General features: G+C 36.2%; 1 protein-coding gene across 7 annotated transcripts in view; it reads right to left on the bottom strand.

Moving 5' to 3' along the window:
* LOC141540479 (zinc finger protein 560-like) overlaps positions 1–14,780 on the bottom strand; it is an 80,498-nt gene that overhangs the window by 61,861 nt on the left and 3,857 nt on the right. For 5 of the 7 annotated variants that reach the window (XM_074264585.1, XM_074264587.1, XM_074264588.1 and 2 more), the window contains 2 exons: positions 8,418–8,544; positions 7,440–7,492 (listed from right to left, as the gene is read on the bottom strand). In XM_074264585.1, coding sequence (XP_074120686.1) covers positions 7,440–7,492; positions 8,418–8,544 — 180 coding nt within the window. Of the gene's footprint in view, positions 1–2,754; positions 3,428–4,387; positions 4,515–7,439; positions 7,493–8,417; positions 8,545–14,780 lie in introns of those variants that run through there. The other 2 variants (XM_074264591.1, XM_074264594.1) reach the window with 2 other exon arrangements.

Raw genomic sequence — 14,780 nt, forward strand, 5'->3', positions numbered from 1 at the left:
ATAAAACAAACAAGAAAATATAGACATGATGCAAAAACATATATGTGTATGTGTGTGTGTGTATTTATATATCCATCCATCCATGAGAAGAAGAAAAACTCACATATTTTCTCTCTTCATATGCAAAGAGAAAAATCCTTTATGGGAAGAACCAATCATTTTAAATCCTACTAGTTTAAATCACAAATATAAGAATATCTATAGGGCTTCATGCACAGTTACATTGGAATGTCCCAACAAACCTGTGACATCAGATAAAGTGCCTTCATTCTCATGGGTGTACAACTCAAGTTGTCAGCTCAGAATACTTAAGTGACTTGACCCAAATCATAGCAGCTGAGACTAGAATGTACAATCTCAGAATGGGCATGCTCTGCCTACAGTATATGACAAACTATCTCCTCTCAATTTTTCCCTTTCCCTTTCAATATCTGCACTTTCAATACTTTTTTCATAGATATGTTACTTGGTACATGTATGTTAAACTTGCAAATGATTTCATAATCTATCCTGCCAGCAACCATAAAAAATTTCCATGGTGATCACGTTCAGTTTTATTTTTTTCTATTGTATAATCTGAGGTCATATTCAGAATACTAACACAGGTTTGTTCTTATTTACCTGAGACATTACTGAGTTTGTTTTGACCCCCTTTTTTTTTTGAGATAGCTAATACTTATTTTTTTTAAAAATTATCATTCTTTGCTCCCTGCATACCATAACAAACACAATTTTTAAAAAAAAGCATGAAAATATCCACATATGAAAAAATGTGTTGTATAGAAAATCGAGTTCATCAACCTGTGATATGGAAGGGATTTCTACTATAGTAATCCTATCCCTTTTATAAGCTCAGAAGCCCCTTGAAGAATTGAGATAATGATCAAGGAAGGTGACCCAAACATTTGTTACTGGCACCTTAAGTGGTAAATAAATGTCTAATTTGGTTATAAAAGTAGCTGTCCTCTGGGACCATACAGATGAGCATAATTCTACCTTAACAGTTATCTTTCTGCTGTGATTTCAACCTCTCATTATCACCAATACATTGCTTTGTAGGATGGTGCAGTCATTCCATCAAAAGCTGAATTTTGTTAAGTACAACATATTGTCTTGGCTTTTCAACTTGACATGACCATTCCAGGAAGGTTGGACATTCATGTTCAAATGGCCCCAGGAGTGCAAAGACTCTTGGAGGTTGTCTCTCCTTAGAACTTTCCTTCTTCCTTGGTTACCTAGCAACCCCATCTCATCTTATCTCTAATCACCTGAGCAAAATGTGACCTGGGTCTACATTCCTGCAGCAGTGCTGGCAGGCTACTTGAAAACCATGGTCAGGAGCCAGGGACTGGAGAAGCCATCATGAAATCATCATGGAAGGCCACAAATTTTCCAGAAAATCAAACCTTAAAATGCTACTCATTGACAAGTGTAAGGTTGTTTTCTCATTTGAACTTATCAGCTGTATATGTTACTCTTTCTTCTATCTGTCAGTTTTTCAAAGGAATTGGTTGGCAACATGGGTTGGTCATTCAATAGGGATTCAGTTGCTATCCTTTCACAGGATGTGAATATATGAATATTACTAAAAAACAATGTAAAGCAGGGCATCTAGATGGCACAGTAGATAGAGCACTAGCCTTGAAGTCAGGAGGACCCCAGTTCAAATCTGGTCTAAGACACTTAACACTTCCTAGCTGTATGACCTTGAGCAAATGACTTAACCTCAGGGGAAAAAAACAAAAACAAAACATAAAGCAATATTTGTAATTGACCCTTGAGTACATTAGACATTTGGTGCAATATTTGTCATGAGTCAGTGAAAATATAAATCTTTTAAACAATAATTTGCCATTGCTTTTGACTAGCTAGACTTAAAAAAATTAATTTCCAAGTATCAAGAGGAACTTGTCCAATTCTCCTTCTGTTTTGTCCCCCTTACTTGGATGACCATTTTGGTCCCATCTGTTTCAAAATCAGAATACACTAAAAGTGGATAGACTGTGGATAGTGCCTTGAGTGAGGAAAACCAAAGTTTTAATCCCACCTTACAACCTTGCTAGTCAAGTTATAGGACCTCTGTTTGATTCACTTCCTTTATCTGTAAAATTGGCTTAATGACATCAGCAAAGTGCTCGGGTTCTCATGAAAATAAAATAAGACAATTGGGTATGATACACACACAGAGCTTTGTAAGTGCTAGCTATTTTATTCCACTTTGACTATTTCCTCCCCAGTTCTGCCCTCCTTCTTAAACCACTATTATGCTCACCAATTAATGATGCAGTGAGGCACTAAACTTATTCAGTTTATCTGGTCCACAGTGGGTTTCTCCATAGTTGCTGTTATATAGTCTGCCCCACCACTGTGAGACCTCTGTGAGGGTAGGGGATGTCCCTTATATCTCTTTACTTTTCCTGGTGCTGAGCCCAGGGCTGCCACATTGTAAGCCCTTAATTATTTACTGACTAGAAGAAGTTCTAAAAAATGGCTCATTAGGAGAATTCCCTTGCCCCAAATCCCAAAGAGTGATTTCTTACAGAATCACTGATGATCCTTGGAAGGGACCTACAGGGCCATGGAATGTGACCCACTCATCTTATAGATGGGAAACTGATATTCAATGAGGAGTCCAGGACCCTGCTACCAAAAAATATCAAGCAAAGAAATCTAAGTCTGATTTTTCTCCCTCAAACTGAATATTTACTTCAGGGTAACTCCTAAAAACCTCAGATCTGCTTTCAACTCACTCACCTGGAAAGTAGCTCCTGAGGCCTTCTTGGTCCAGCATTCAGCATGCTTCCCTTTGCTCAAAATAAGAGATTACGTCTTTTCTGGCAACTGAAGCCCTGAGCATGGAAATCACTTAGATGTACATGGAGAGATGTTTGTAATTTAGTTCTCTTTAGGGAAAGAGTGAGGATCCAGAGTTTCTCCATGTTGAAATTCAGCCCCTTATATTCAGGCATATATGTCTTTACCTACCCACTAGTGCTTGTAAAGGAAATAATCTAAACTGGTATGTGCCCCACTATTTGTACAACTTCTTCTGCCAGAGAACCAAAGTCCCTTCCTCCTACTTCCTGTACTGTGAGGTTCCCTTCTGCTAGAAACTTCCAATCCCACACCTAGGGAAAAAGAGTTATTGGGCTGGAGCAACCTTGTGTCTGATCATTAGGGACTTTGGACTCAGCACACCTTTTTTACAGAAAGATCGACTGAGGTGAGTTCAAGGAAACCTTGAAGATTTATCTACCTCTGGGCAAGTCAATTATACTCTGTTTATTTGCCTTAATTTCCTCAGCTCTCAAATGGGGATGACTAAACACTTTACTTGGAAAGTTAAGATGAGGTTAAAATGACACAATATTTTATTTTGTTTTTAATTTATAAGCAAGCATTTCCATATCACAGTAAAATAAATATGGTAATTGCACAGGAAACTGTAAATCTACAATGCACAATTTGCTATTTCTTTCAAATAGACAAGAAAATGGTCAAGTAAATTTTTTCTCTCCATTTAGCTCCCACCCTAGAGATGGCTGCCATTACATACATACATACATACATACATATATATATATATATATATATATATATATATATATATATATATATATATATATATATATATATATATATATATATGTATATATATCTTAAATAATAAACACACACACGTGTGCCTATATTTACACACACATACATATATACATCTATAAAATTATGCTACCCATATTTGTTTATCAATTTTTTTCTCTGAATACAAATAGCATCTTTCTTGATTTGTTATTTAGCATTAATTTAAGTACTTAGGATACTTAAAATAATGTATTTACTGGAAGTTATTCTTAAACAATATTGTCACTGTATTGTAAAGAAAGCATGTGGCACAACACTTGCAAAAGAGCAGGTAAAAATAAATGTTTAACCTCTTCAATTCCTTTCCCACCACTTGTAGTGTAATTTGAGGGAAATACAAAGGAAAATTGTACATATTCCTATACAAGAGACAACTAGGTGATTTGGGCTACAAATTGATGTTTTTTAAAAAGAAGAATATTCCAAATACTAGACACATCTGAAAAAGGAATGAGATAAAAGGAAAAGCAGCCTGAGCAATTTTCAGAGCTTTGGCTAACAAAATTCATGTCCAGTTAGATATTAACCTATAAAATTAATTCCATGTTTGAGATGTTTTGATGCTAACTTAATCTTTGTCCTGAGATTTGGTAAAACAAAACTTCAGAAGCAATGAAGTATATTCCAGTTCCTATCACATAATATAAACATCAGTCCTTTCCCTTCTGGAAATTCTCCAAATTCTGGAGAATGAAGGTATTCCCTTTGACTGTAGACTTGCAATTATCAGAGGAAATTTACTTACCTAGGGAGAGCAGATTCTGGGCATTCTTCAACATGACCTCCTTGTACAGCTCCTTCTGAGAGGGGTCCAAGAAGCCCCACTCCTCCTTAGTGAAGTCCAAAGACACATCCTTGAATGTCACCATCTCCTAAACAATCAAAAGTCATAAGATGTGGAGCTGAAAGAGCCTTCAGAATTAGAATACAACCCCCTCCAATTTAAAGGAGGAAATGGAAACACAGAGAAGGGCTTTCTGAATGTCAGAGTCAACCCTTGAATCTGTGGTCATTAAGAGATTGATTGAATTTAGGAACAGTTGAAATAAAGCTGAGAAATGACTTCTTATGGAATGCATAATGAAATGACATCTTAGGGCCACAAGTCATATTCTTTACCGAATGTTCCATACCCTGTTCCTTTGTTTCCTATTGCTCTCCCAACTGCATTTCCTATTTCACACTCCTTTGGCTTGTTTTATCTCTTACTTTTGTCTATAACCTCCTCTTCTAAAAAAAATAAAAAACAAACAAACAACAACAACAAAAAAAAAAACATCTTTTGCCAAAGAGAATGGGATTGTGAATTTTTCACCTGTTTATTTTGAACTAGGAATGGCTACCCTGACCTCATCATGGTCTATGTGTATCACACATCTCACAGTTTATTTCCTTTATTCTGTTATTTCAGTTGTGAACAACTGAGGAATTTATTGCTTTTCTATACTTTTTATGCTTCCCAAGGGAAAGACCACATGGGGAGTTGGGGAGGAGGGAAAAAAGTTGGAAAAATTGGAGCAAAGCAGGAGGCCTGACTTTGGAGGTGGGTTCCACTGATTAATATTCTTATAGAAGATAGGGGACCTTACCCTGAGATTTGGGGGTTTAGTGCCTGAAAAGGCTACTTGTCTTGGGATTAGGGAAGTTGTCATTCTTGGGGGAAACTAGCACTTGGAGGAGTAGGAGAACCTGGAGACAAGGTTAATATTTATAGGAGGATGTTCCCTGTTAGAAGCAGAGTCTGTGACCTCTGCCCTGATATGCAGTGTTTTGAAAGGGAAGGCATCTGTATGGTTGGTCTACAAGAAGTGGCAGAAAGCTCCCACAGCACAGAGCTCAGAATGGGGACCTTGGAGTCTTTGATTATATGAGTTGTCAAGGAAGAAAGAAAGACCAGGTGAGCAGAGGAGCTATGTAACAGAGAACAAGAATCTGCACAAAATAGAAAGGGAAGATGTACAGGGAGGAGAGGCAGAGAAATGCTTGTTAAATAAGTAAGAAAAATGGATGAAGTTAGAAAACTAATGAAAAGGACTATTTGAAGTTCAAGAGCAGGAGATGAATTTACAAGAGAACTAAAAGGAAAAAGGGGATAAAGAAATGCAGAATGACATAAAGTAGAAGAGATGAACAAATGTCTAGAGAAATTTGAGGTAAGAGACTTATGGTATCTCCTAAATGGGGAAACAGAGGAATATGAATATTTCTTTTCATCACATGGCACATTTACAAAAATTAACCATTGGGATACAGAGATACTGTACCCAAATGTAAAAAGGCAGAAATAATCAATATACTTTTTCCTTCCTTAAAGAAATAAGAATGAAAATTGGTTGAGAGATCACCAACAAGATATAAACCTAATAGATTTAACTGTCACATACTACATAATGACTGAGTCAGAGATGAGAACTTAGAAATGATAACTTTATAAAATATAATGGCAATTATTAATCAAACAATATCCCAAAATTTCTGGGATTCAGCTAAAGTTGTCCTCAAGGGGAAACATAGACTTAGCTTCACACATTAGGAATATAGAAAAATAGGGGCAGCTGGGAGGTACTGTAAATAGAGCACTAGTCCTGAAGTCAAGAGGACCTGAATTCAAATTGGCCCCAAACACTTAACACTTCCTAGCTGTGTGACTCTGGGCAAGTCATTTAACCCCAGTTTCCTTAGGGCAGGGGAGAGGGGAAATGGATATAGAAAAACAGAAGATTAACTGAATATGCATTATAAAATAAAATAAAAATAGAAAAATAAATGAATAAACCAAAAAATAAGTACAAAAGTAAAAAAGACAACATATTAAAAATAGAAGGGAAACAGATAACTTTGAAATAAAATAAAAATGGCAAAACTAAAAATGGCTTCTTTGTAATGATTCATAAAGTGAAGAAATCCCTTAGGTAATCTGATCAAAAGGAAGAGAACATAAAATCCAGTCAGTGAAGTAGCAAATGGCAAAAATGAAATCATAAGAAAACCAGAAGAAATAAAAGGCATAATTGATACATGATATACAATTTTATGCTAAAGGAGTTGAAAAGAGAAAGCTAAGTGGAATACTGTCACAACCCTGAAATATTGAACTAATTAGAAAATGGGAAAATTCTATCAAAATTATAAAGAACAGCTAGCATCCACACTTTACCACTAATTTCACTAATATCGTTCAGAGGGACAGAATCTTGTGTGCATGGGTTTGGTTTTATTTGTGTTCTCAGAGGAGTGGAAGCAGGTGAAATGTGTATGTGTGTGCATGTGTGTGTACATGTACATATACAAACATAGGAACACTGATCAATGAGATTCTGAGGCTTCTTGAGGACATGCTGTTGACCCCTGGAGATATATTATTTAGATATAACTGTGAGAAATTATGCTTCAGGAGTTTCAGGGGAGCATGACCACAGGAGGCCAAGAGGAGGAGGAGAGACTTTGGATGGGGAGGGGAGCTGGACGGGCCCAAAGGAAGCAGATCTGGTCCCTGGGGAATGGAGATTCCTGATGAAATAAGTGGAGGACCTCCTCAGTCCTTTGTAATGAGGAGGAACATAAAAATAAACAGGGTGTGTGTGTGTGTGTGTGTGTGTGTGTGCTCGAGCATGCACTAGTGTGTCTAGGTGTCCAAGGAATCAGAAGGGCAGGGTTGTTACTACTATGTTCCCCTGATGTTTGTAAACAAATGACCCATACATCAGGTCCTGCCAGCTCCACAGCCCATCCTCCATGTCTACAGAAATGGTTGTGACTGCAGATGTTGGTCAGGTCTGTGGATGGACTGCACTCACCTGAGGAGGAGGTCTGAGGCTCCCAGGGGCCATTCCCTTTGGCTTTTGGCTCCCTGTGGAAGTAGCAAAACAACCAAAGTGACTCCATTTTGGCAAGTTCGTCCCTCTGTTCCCTGGTCTTTATCTATCTCAGTTCCGACCCTTGAGGGACCCAAAGAGGTAACAAATATTCCTTTCAAATAGACAACAAAATGATCAAGTAAATTTTTCCTCTTCACTTTGCTCCCACCTAGAGATGGCTACCATTACATAGAAATAGATATATACATAAATAATAAACACACACATGTGCATATATTTACACACACATACATAAATATGTAAAATTATGCTACACATATATGTTTTTCAATTTTTTTCTTTGAATACAAGTAGCATCTTTCTTGATTTGTTATTTAGCATTAATTTAGGCACTTAGGATATTCAAAATATGTATTTACTGGAAGTTGTTCTTAAACAATATTGTCACTGTATTGCAAAGAAAGCATGTGGCACAGCACTTGCAAAATAGCAGGTAAAAATAAATGCTTATCCTCTTCAATTTCTTTCCTACAACTTGTGCTATAATTTGAGGGAAATACAAAGGAAAATTGTACAGATTCCTATACAAGGGACAACTAAGTGATTTGGGCTACAAATTGATGTTTTTTAAAAAGAAGAATATTCCAAATACTAGACACATCTGAAAAAGGAATGAGTTAAAAAGGAAAGCTGCATGAACAAGTTTCAGAGTTTTGGCTAACAAAATTCGTGTCCAGTTAGATACTAACCCCCCATATTTGAGATGTTTTGATGCTAACTTAATCTTTGTCCTGAGATTTTGTAAAACAAAACTTCAGGAGCAATGAAGTATATCCCCAGTTCCTATCACATAATATAAACATCAGCCCTTTCCCTTCTGGAAATTCTCCAAATTCTGGAAAATGAAGGTATTCCCTTTGACTGTAGACTTGCAATTATCAGAGGAAATTTCCTTACCTAGTGAGAGCAGATTCTGGGCATTCTCCAACATGACCTCCTTGTACAGCTCCTTCTGAGAGGGGTCCAAGAGGCCCCACTCCTCCTTAGTGAAGTCCAAAGACACATCCTTGAATGTCACCATCTCCTAAACAATCAAAAGTCATAAGATGTGGAGCTGAAAGAGCCTTCAGAATTAGAATCCAACCCCCTCCAATTTAAAGGAGGATATGGAAACACAGAGAAGGGCTTTCTGAATGTCAGAATCAACCCTTGAATCTACGGTCATTAAGAGATTGATTGAATTTAGGAACAGTTAAAATAAAGCTGAGAAATGACTTCTTATAGAATGCATAATGAAATGACATCTTAGGGCCACAAGTCATATTCTTTACCGAATGTTTCCATACCCTGTTCCTTTGTTTCCTATTGCTCTCCCAACTGCATTTCCTATTTCACACTCCTTTGGCTTGTTTTATCTCTTACTTTTTTCTATAACCTCCTCTTCTAAAAAAACAAAAAACAAACAAACAAACAAACAAACAAAAAAAACAAACAAACATCTTTTGCCAAAGAGAATGGGATTGTGAATTTTTCACCTGTTTATTTTGAACTAGGAATGGCTACCCTGACCTCATCATGGTCTATGTGTATCACCATCTCACAGTTTATTTCCTTTATTCTGTTATTTCACTTGTGAACAACTGAGGAATTTATTGCTTTTCTATACTTTTTATGCTTCCCAAGGGAAAGACCACATGGGGAGTTGGGGAGGAGGGAAAAAAGTTGGAAAAATTGGATCAAAGCAGGAGACCTGACCTTGGAGGTGGGTTCCACTGATTAATATTCTTATAGAAGATAGGGGACCTTACCCTGAGATTTGGGGCTACTTGTCTTGGAATTAGGGAAGTTGTCATTCTTGGGGGAAACTAGCATTTGGAGGAGTAGGAAAACATGGAGATAGGGTTAACATTTCTAGGAGGCCATGGAAGAAATATGAAAGGACAACAGGAGTGGATGAATATCTGGAGGGAATGTTCCCTGCTGGAACCTGGGTGTCTCTGACACTTTCCCTGATATGCAGTGTTTTGAAAGGGAAGGCATCTGTATGGTTGGTCTAGAAAAAGTAGCAGAAAGCTCTTATAGCACAGAACTGAGAATAGGGACTTTGGAGTCTTTGATTGTATGACGTGTCAAGGAAAAAAGAAAGACTAGATGAGTGGAGGAGCTGTGTGACAGAGAACAAGGATCTCAGCAAAACAGAAAGGGAAGATGACCAGTGAGGAGAGGGAGAAAAATGCTTGTTAGATAAGATAAGAAAAATGGATGAAATTAGAAAACTAATGAACAGGACTATTTGAAGGTCAAGAGAAGGAGATGAATCTACAAGAGAACTAAAAGGAAAAAGGGGATAAAGAAATGCAGAATGATTTAAAACCATCAATAAGCATCATATGTAATGGAGAAAAATTGCAACTATTCCCATTAAGATCAGGGGTGAAACAAGGTTGTCCACTATCACCATTATTATTCAATATTGTGTTAGAAATGCTAGCTTGGGCAATAAGAGTGGAGAAAGAGATCAAACGAATTAGAGTAAGTAATGAGGAAAGCAAATTATCATTCTTTCTGGATGATATGATGGTATACATAGGGAACCCCAAAGATTCAACTAAAAAGCTAATAGAAATAATCCACACCTTTAGCAAAGTTGCAGGATACAAAATAAATCCACATAAATCATCAGCATTCTTATATGTCACTAACAAAGTCCAACAGTTAGAGTTACAGAGAGAAATTCCATTTAAAATAACTACTGATAGTATAAAATATTTAGGAATCTATCTGCCAAGGGAAAATTAGAAACTATTTGAACAAAACTACAAAACACTTTCCACACAAATTAAGTCCATCTAACCAATTGGAAAAATCTTAAATGCTCTTGGATAGGGCAAGCAAATATAATAAAGATGACAATACTACCTAAACTGATCTATTTATTTAGTGCTATACCAATCAGACTCCCCAAAAACTATTTTAATTACCTAGAAAAAATAACAACAAAGTTCATATGGAAAAACAAAAGGTCAAGAATTTCAAGGGATTAATGAAAAAAAAAAAAAATCAAATGAAGGCAGCCTAGCTGTACCAGATCTAAAATTATACTATAAAGCAGCAGTTACCAAAACCATTTGGTATTGGCTAAGAAATAGACTAGTTGATCAGTGGAATGTTAGGTCAGAAGGACAAAATAATTAATAACTCTAACAACCTAGTGTTTGAGAAACCCAAGGACCCCAGCCTTTGGGATAAGAACTCAATGTTTGACAAAAATTGCTGGGAAAATTGGAAATTAATATGGCAGAAAGTAGGCATTGATCCACACTTAACACCATACACCAAGATCAGGTCAAATTGGGTTCATAATCTAGGAATAAAGAATGAGATTATAAATAAATTAGAGGAACATAGGATAGTTTTTCTCAGACTTGTGGAAGAGGAATGAATTTATGTCCAAAGAAGAACTAGAAATCATTATTGCTTACAAAGTAGAAAACTTTGATTATATCAAATTGAAAAGTTTTTGTACAAACAAAATCAATGCAGATAAGATTAGAAGGGAAACAATAAACTGGGAAAACATTTTTATAGTCAAAGGTTCAGATAAAGGCCTGATTTCCAAAATATATAGGATTGACTTTAATATATAAGAAATCAAGCCAATCTCCAATAGATTAATGGTCAAAGGATATGAAGACAATTCTTGGATAAAGAAATTGAAACTATTTCTAGTCATATGAAAAGATGCTCCAAATCACTAATAATCAGAGAAATGCAAATTAAGAAAAGTCTGAGCTACCTCTACACACCTGTCAGAGTGGCTAGAATGACAGGGAAAGGCTATGTAGAATGTTGCAGGGAATGTGGTAAAACAGGGACACTGATACATTAATGGTGGAACTGTGAACACATCCAGCCATTCTGGAGAGCAATTTGGAACTATGCTCAAAAAGTTATCAACCTGTGCATACCCTTTGATTCAGCAGCATTGCTACTGTGTTTCTATCCCAAAGAGATCTTAAAGAAGGGAAAGGGACCTGTATGTGCAAGAATGTTTGTGGCAGCCCTCTTTATGGCGGCCAGAAACTGTAAACCATGTGGATGACCATCAATTGGAGATTAGCTGAATAAACTGTGGCATATGAATATTATGGAATATTATTGTTCTATAAGAAATGACCAACAGGATGATTTCAGAAAGGCCTGGAGAGACTTACATGAACTGCTGCTGAGTGAAATGAGCAGGACCAGGAGATCATTATATACTTCAACAACAATACTGTATGATGATCAATTCTGATGGACGTGACCCTCTCCAATAAGGAGATGAACCAAATCAGTTCCAATAGAGCAGTAATGAAGTGAACCAGCTACACCCGGAAAAAGAACTGTGGTAGATGACTATGAATCACTACATAGAATTCCCAATCCCTCTAATTTTGTCTGCCTGCATTTTGGATTTCCTTCACAAGCCAAATGTACACTATTTCAAAGTCTGATTCTTTTTGTTCAGGAAAACAACTGTTTGGTTATGTATACATATATTGTATTTAATTTATACTCTAATATAATTTAACATGTATTGGTTGACATGCCATCTGGGGGGAGAGGGGGAAGGAGGGGAAAAATTGGAACAAATAGTTTGGCAATTTTCAATGTTGTAAAATTACCTATGCAAATATCTGGTAAATAAGAACTATTATTAAAAATAAATGCAGAATGAAATAAAGTAGAAGAGATGAACAAATGTGTAGAGAAATTTGAGGTAAAAGACTTATGGCATCTCCTAAATGGGAAAACAGAGGAATATGCATATTTCTTTTCAACACATAGCATATTTACAAAAATTAACCATTGGGATACAGAGATACTGTACCTAAATGTAAAAAGGCAGAAATAATCAATATACTTTTTCATTCCTTAAAGAAATAAGAATGAAAATTGGTTGAGAGATCACCAACAAGATATAAACCTAATAGATTTAAGTGTCACATATTACATAATGATTGAGTCGGAGATGAGAACTTAGAAATGATAACTTTACAAAATATAATGACAATTATTAATTAAACAATATCCCAAAATTTCTGGGATTCAGCTAAAGCTGTCCTCAGGGGGAAATATAGACTTAGCATCACACATTAGGAATATAGAAAAATAGGGGCAGCTGGGAGGTACTGTAAATAGAGCACTAGTCCTGAAGTCAAGAGGACCTGAATTCAAACTGGCCCCAAACACTTAACACTTCCTAGCTGTGTAACTCTGGGCAAGTTTAACCCCAGTTTCCTTGGGGGGAGGGGGGAAATGCATATAGAAAAACAGATTAACTGAATATGCATTATTTAAAAAAAAAACTAGAAAAATAAATGAATAAACCAAAAAATAAGTACAAAAGATAAGATATAAAAAATAGAAGGGAAGTAGATAAATTTGAGATAAAATAAAAATGATAAATCTAAAAATGTCTTCTTTATAATGATTCATAAAGTGGAGAAAACCCTTAGGTAATATGATCAAAAGGAAGAGAGCATAAAATCCAGTCACTGAAGTAGCAAATGGCAAAAGTGAAATCATAAGAAAACCAGAAGAAATAAAAGGCATAATTGATACATAATATGCAATTTTATGCTAATGAAGTTGAGAAGAGAAAGCTAAATGGAATACTGTCACAAGCCTGAAATATTCAACTTATCAGAAAATAGGAAAATTCTATCAAAATTATAAAGAACAGCTACCATCCACACTTTACCACTTGTTAGGTTCTTACTAAGTGCTAATGAGATAATGAAATATTAGGTTCTTACTAAGTGTTAAGTCAGTACTTGACAATTCTCTAGTTCCGGCCTTTACTGGGAGTTTTACTTGTGTATTCCTGGAGAAGAGCTTGCATGCTTAGGAGGAGCAAGTTCTTTGGTTGAAGTAATTTTTCCCAGAAGCCCTTGCATTATCCCACACCCATTCTCTGGGAGGATAAAAGAGGGCAGCTCTGGAGGAAAGAGAGAGTTTTGTCTGGACAAAACTTGAGGCTGCTGTCTGCAGGAAGGGAAGTCAGCTTTCTACAGGAAGAAGAATCTGTTCAAGAGATTTGAGTTGACACAGTAGATCTCTTCCCAGAGAGCGATCGGCAACTTCTAGAGACAACAGCATGCTACAACCACTAATTTCACCAAACAAGAAAATATCCTACAAGAATCAAACACAAGCCCAATACTGAAATCAAGGAAAGTCCAAACAGAGAGAAGAAATTACAAGTCAAAGAATGACTGTTGTCTCCTCCCTCCAATTTTAAACAAAATCCTATCAAAACAACTACTGTAAATTATCTAAGATGCCATTCTTTATGATCAAATGAGATTTCTACCAGGGATGGAAAGATATTTTAACATTAGGAAAACATTGAACATAATCAATCATATTGTAAACCACAACATCCAAAACCACAGTCAATTCAATAGATAGAGAGAATGCTTTGGAGAAAGTACCACACTCTTTTGTAATAGACATTTAATTAGAAGTATAGTCCTAATGGGGCCAGAATTCTTGGAAGATTAAGCTCTAGAGTAAGCCATGTTTATGAATACAATAAGAGTACTTGCGGGGAAACTAAATGGAAAAGAAAAAAAAGAGTTCTGTGAAAGAATCAAGTTCATAAAACTTTGTCCATACCACAAATTCTCTAAAAACTTAGAGACCAATTGGAAGTCCCAAGGCAATGACAAATACTAAACAAAATTTAAGAGACTTTAAAAAAAGGAAGAAAATGTAAGACATCTCAAAGTAAAAAGATAAAAAACAGAGAAAAAGGAGCAAGGCAAAACTTAAGTATAATTATCCTAGTTGAATGCCTGAAAAAAAAAAAAAAAAAAAACAGCCAAGACATAAGACTTCAAGAAACCAGTAAAGTTCTCACGTATTTTCTAAGGAGAAAAAGAAACCACAGGTCACTTTGGTGAGGCAGGCCCAGAATTTTATCCCAGAAATGGGTTTTCAGCTGTTCTTACCATAATGGTGCACAGTCAAAAGCTCCTCCTTTTCCCAGGTAAAGTCCATAGAGCAACATTCTTAGAGGTCACAGAAGATCATCTCTGTGTTCCCTTTCCAGCTCCAGGAGCCTTGGCCAAGTATCAAAATTTCCCAATGTGGGCAACCTCCCTTAGTAGCCCTGGTAGCCTCTCTCATGATTAGCCTATATGTTTTTTTGGTGAATAGAGCTCCTGATGGCTAAGAGAAAACCTCTTAGATTTTCTTCTGCAGCTACCTACAACAGCATCAACTTTCTAAAAGAAATCTCAGAAAATCCCAGGAAATCTGGGATTTCAGAAG

The sequence above is a fragment of the Sminthopsis crassicaudata genome, chromosome 4 (genome assembly GCF_048593235.1).
Source record: "Sminthopsis crassicaudata isolate SCR6 chromosome 4, ASM4859323v1, whole genome shotgun sequence".
NCBI lineage: Eukaryota > Metazoa > Chordata > Mammalia > Dasyuromorphia > Dasyuridae > Sminthopsis > Sminthopsis crassicaudata.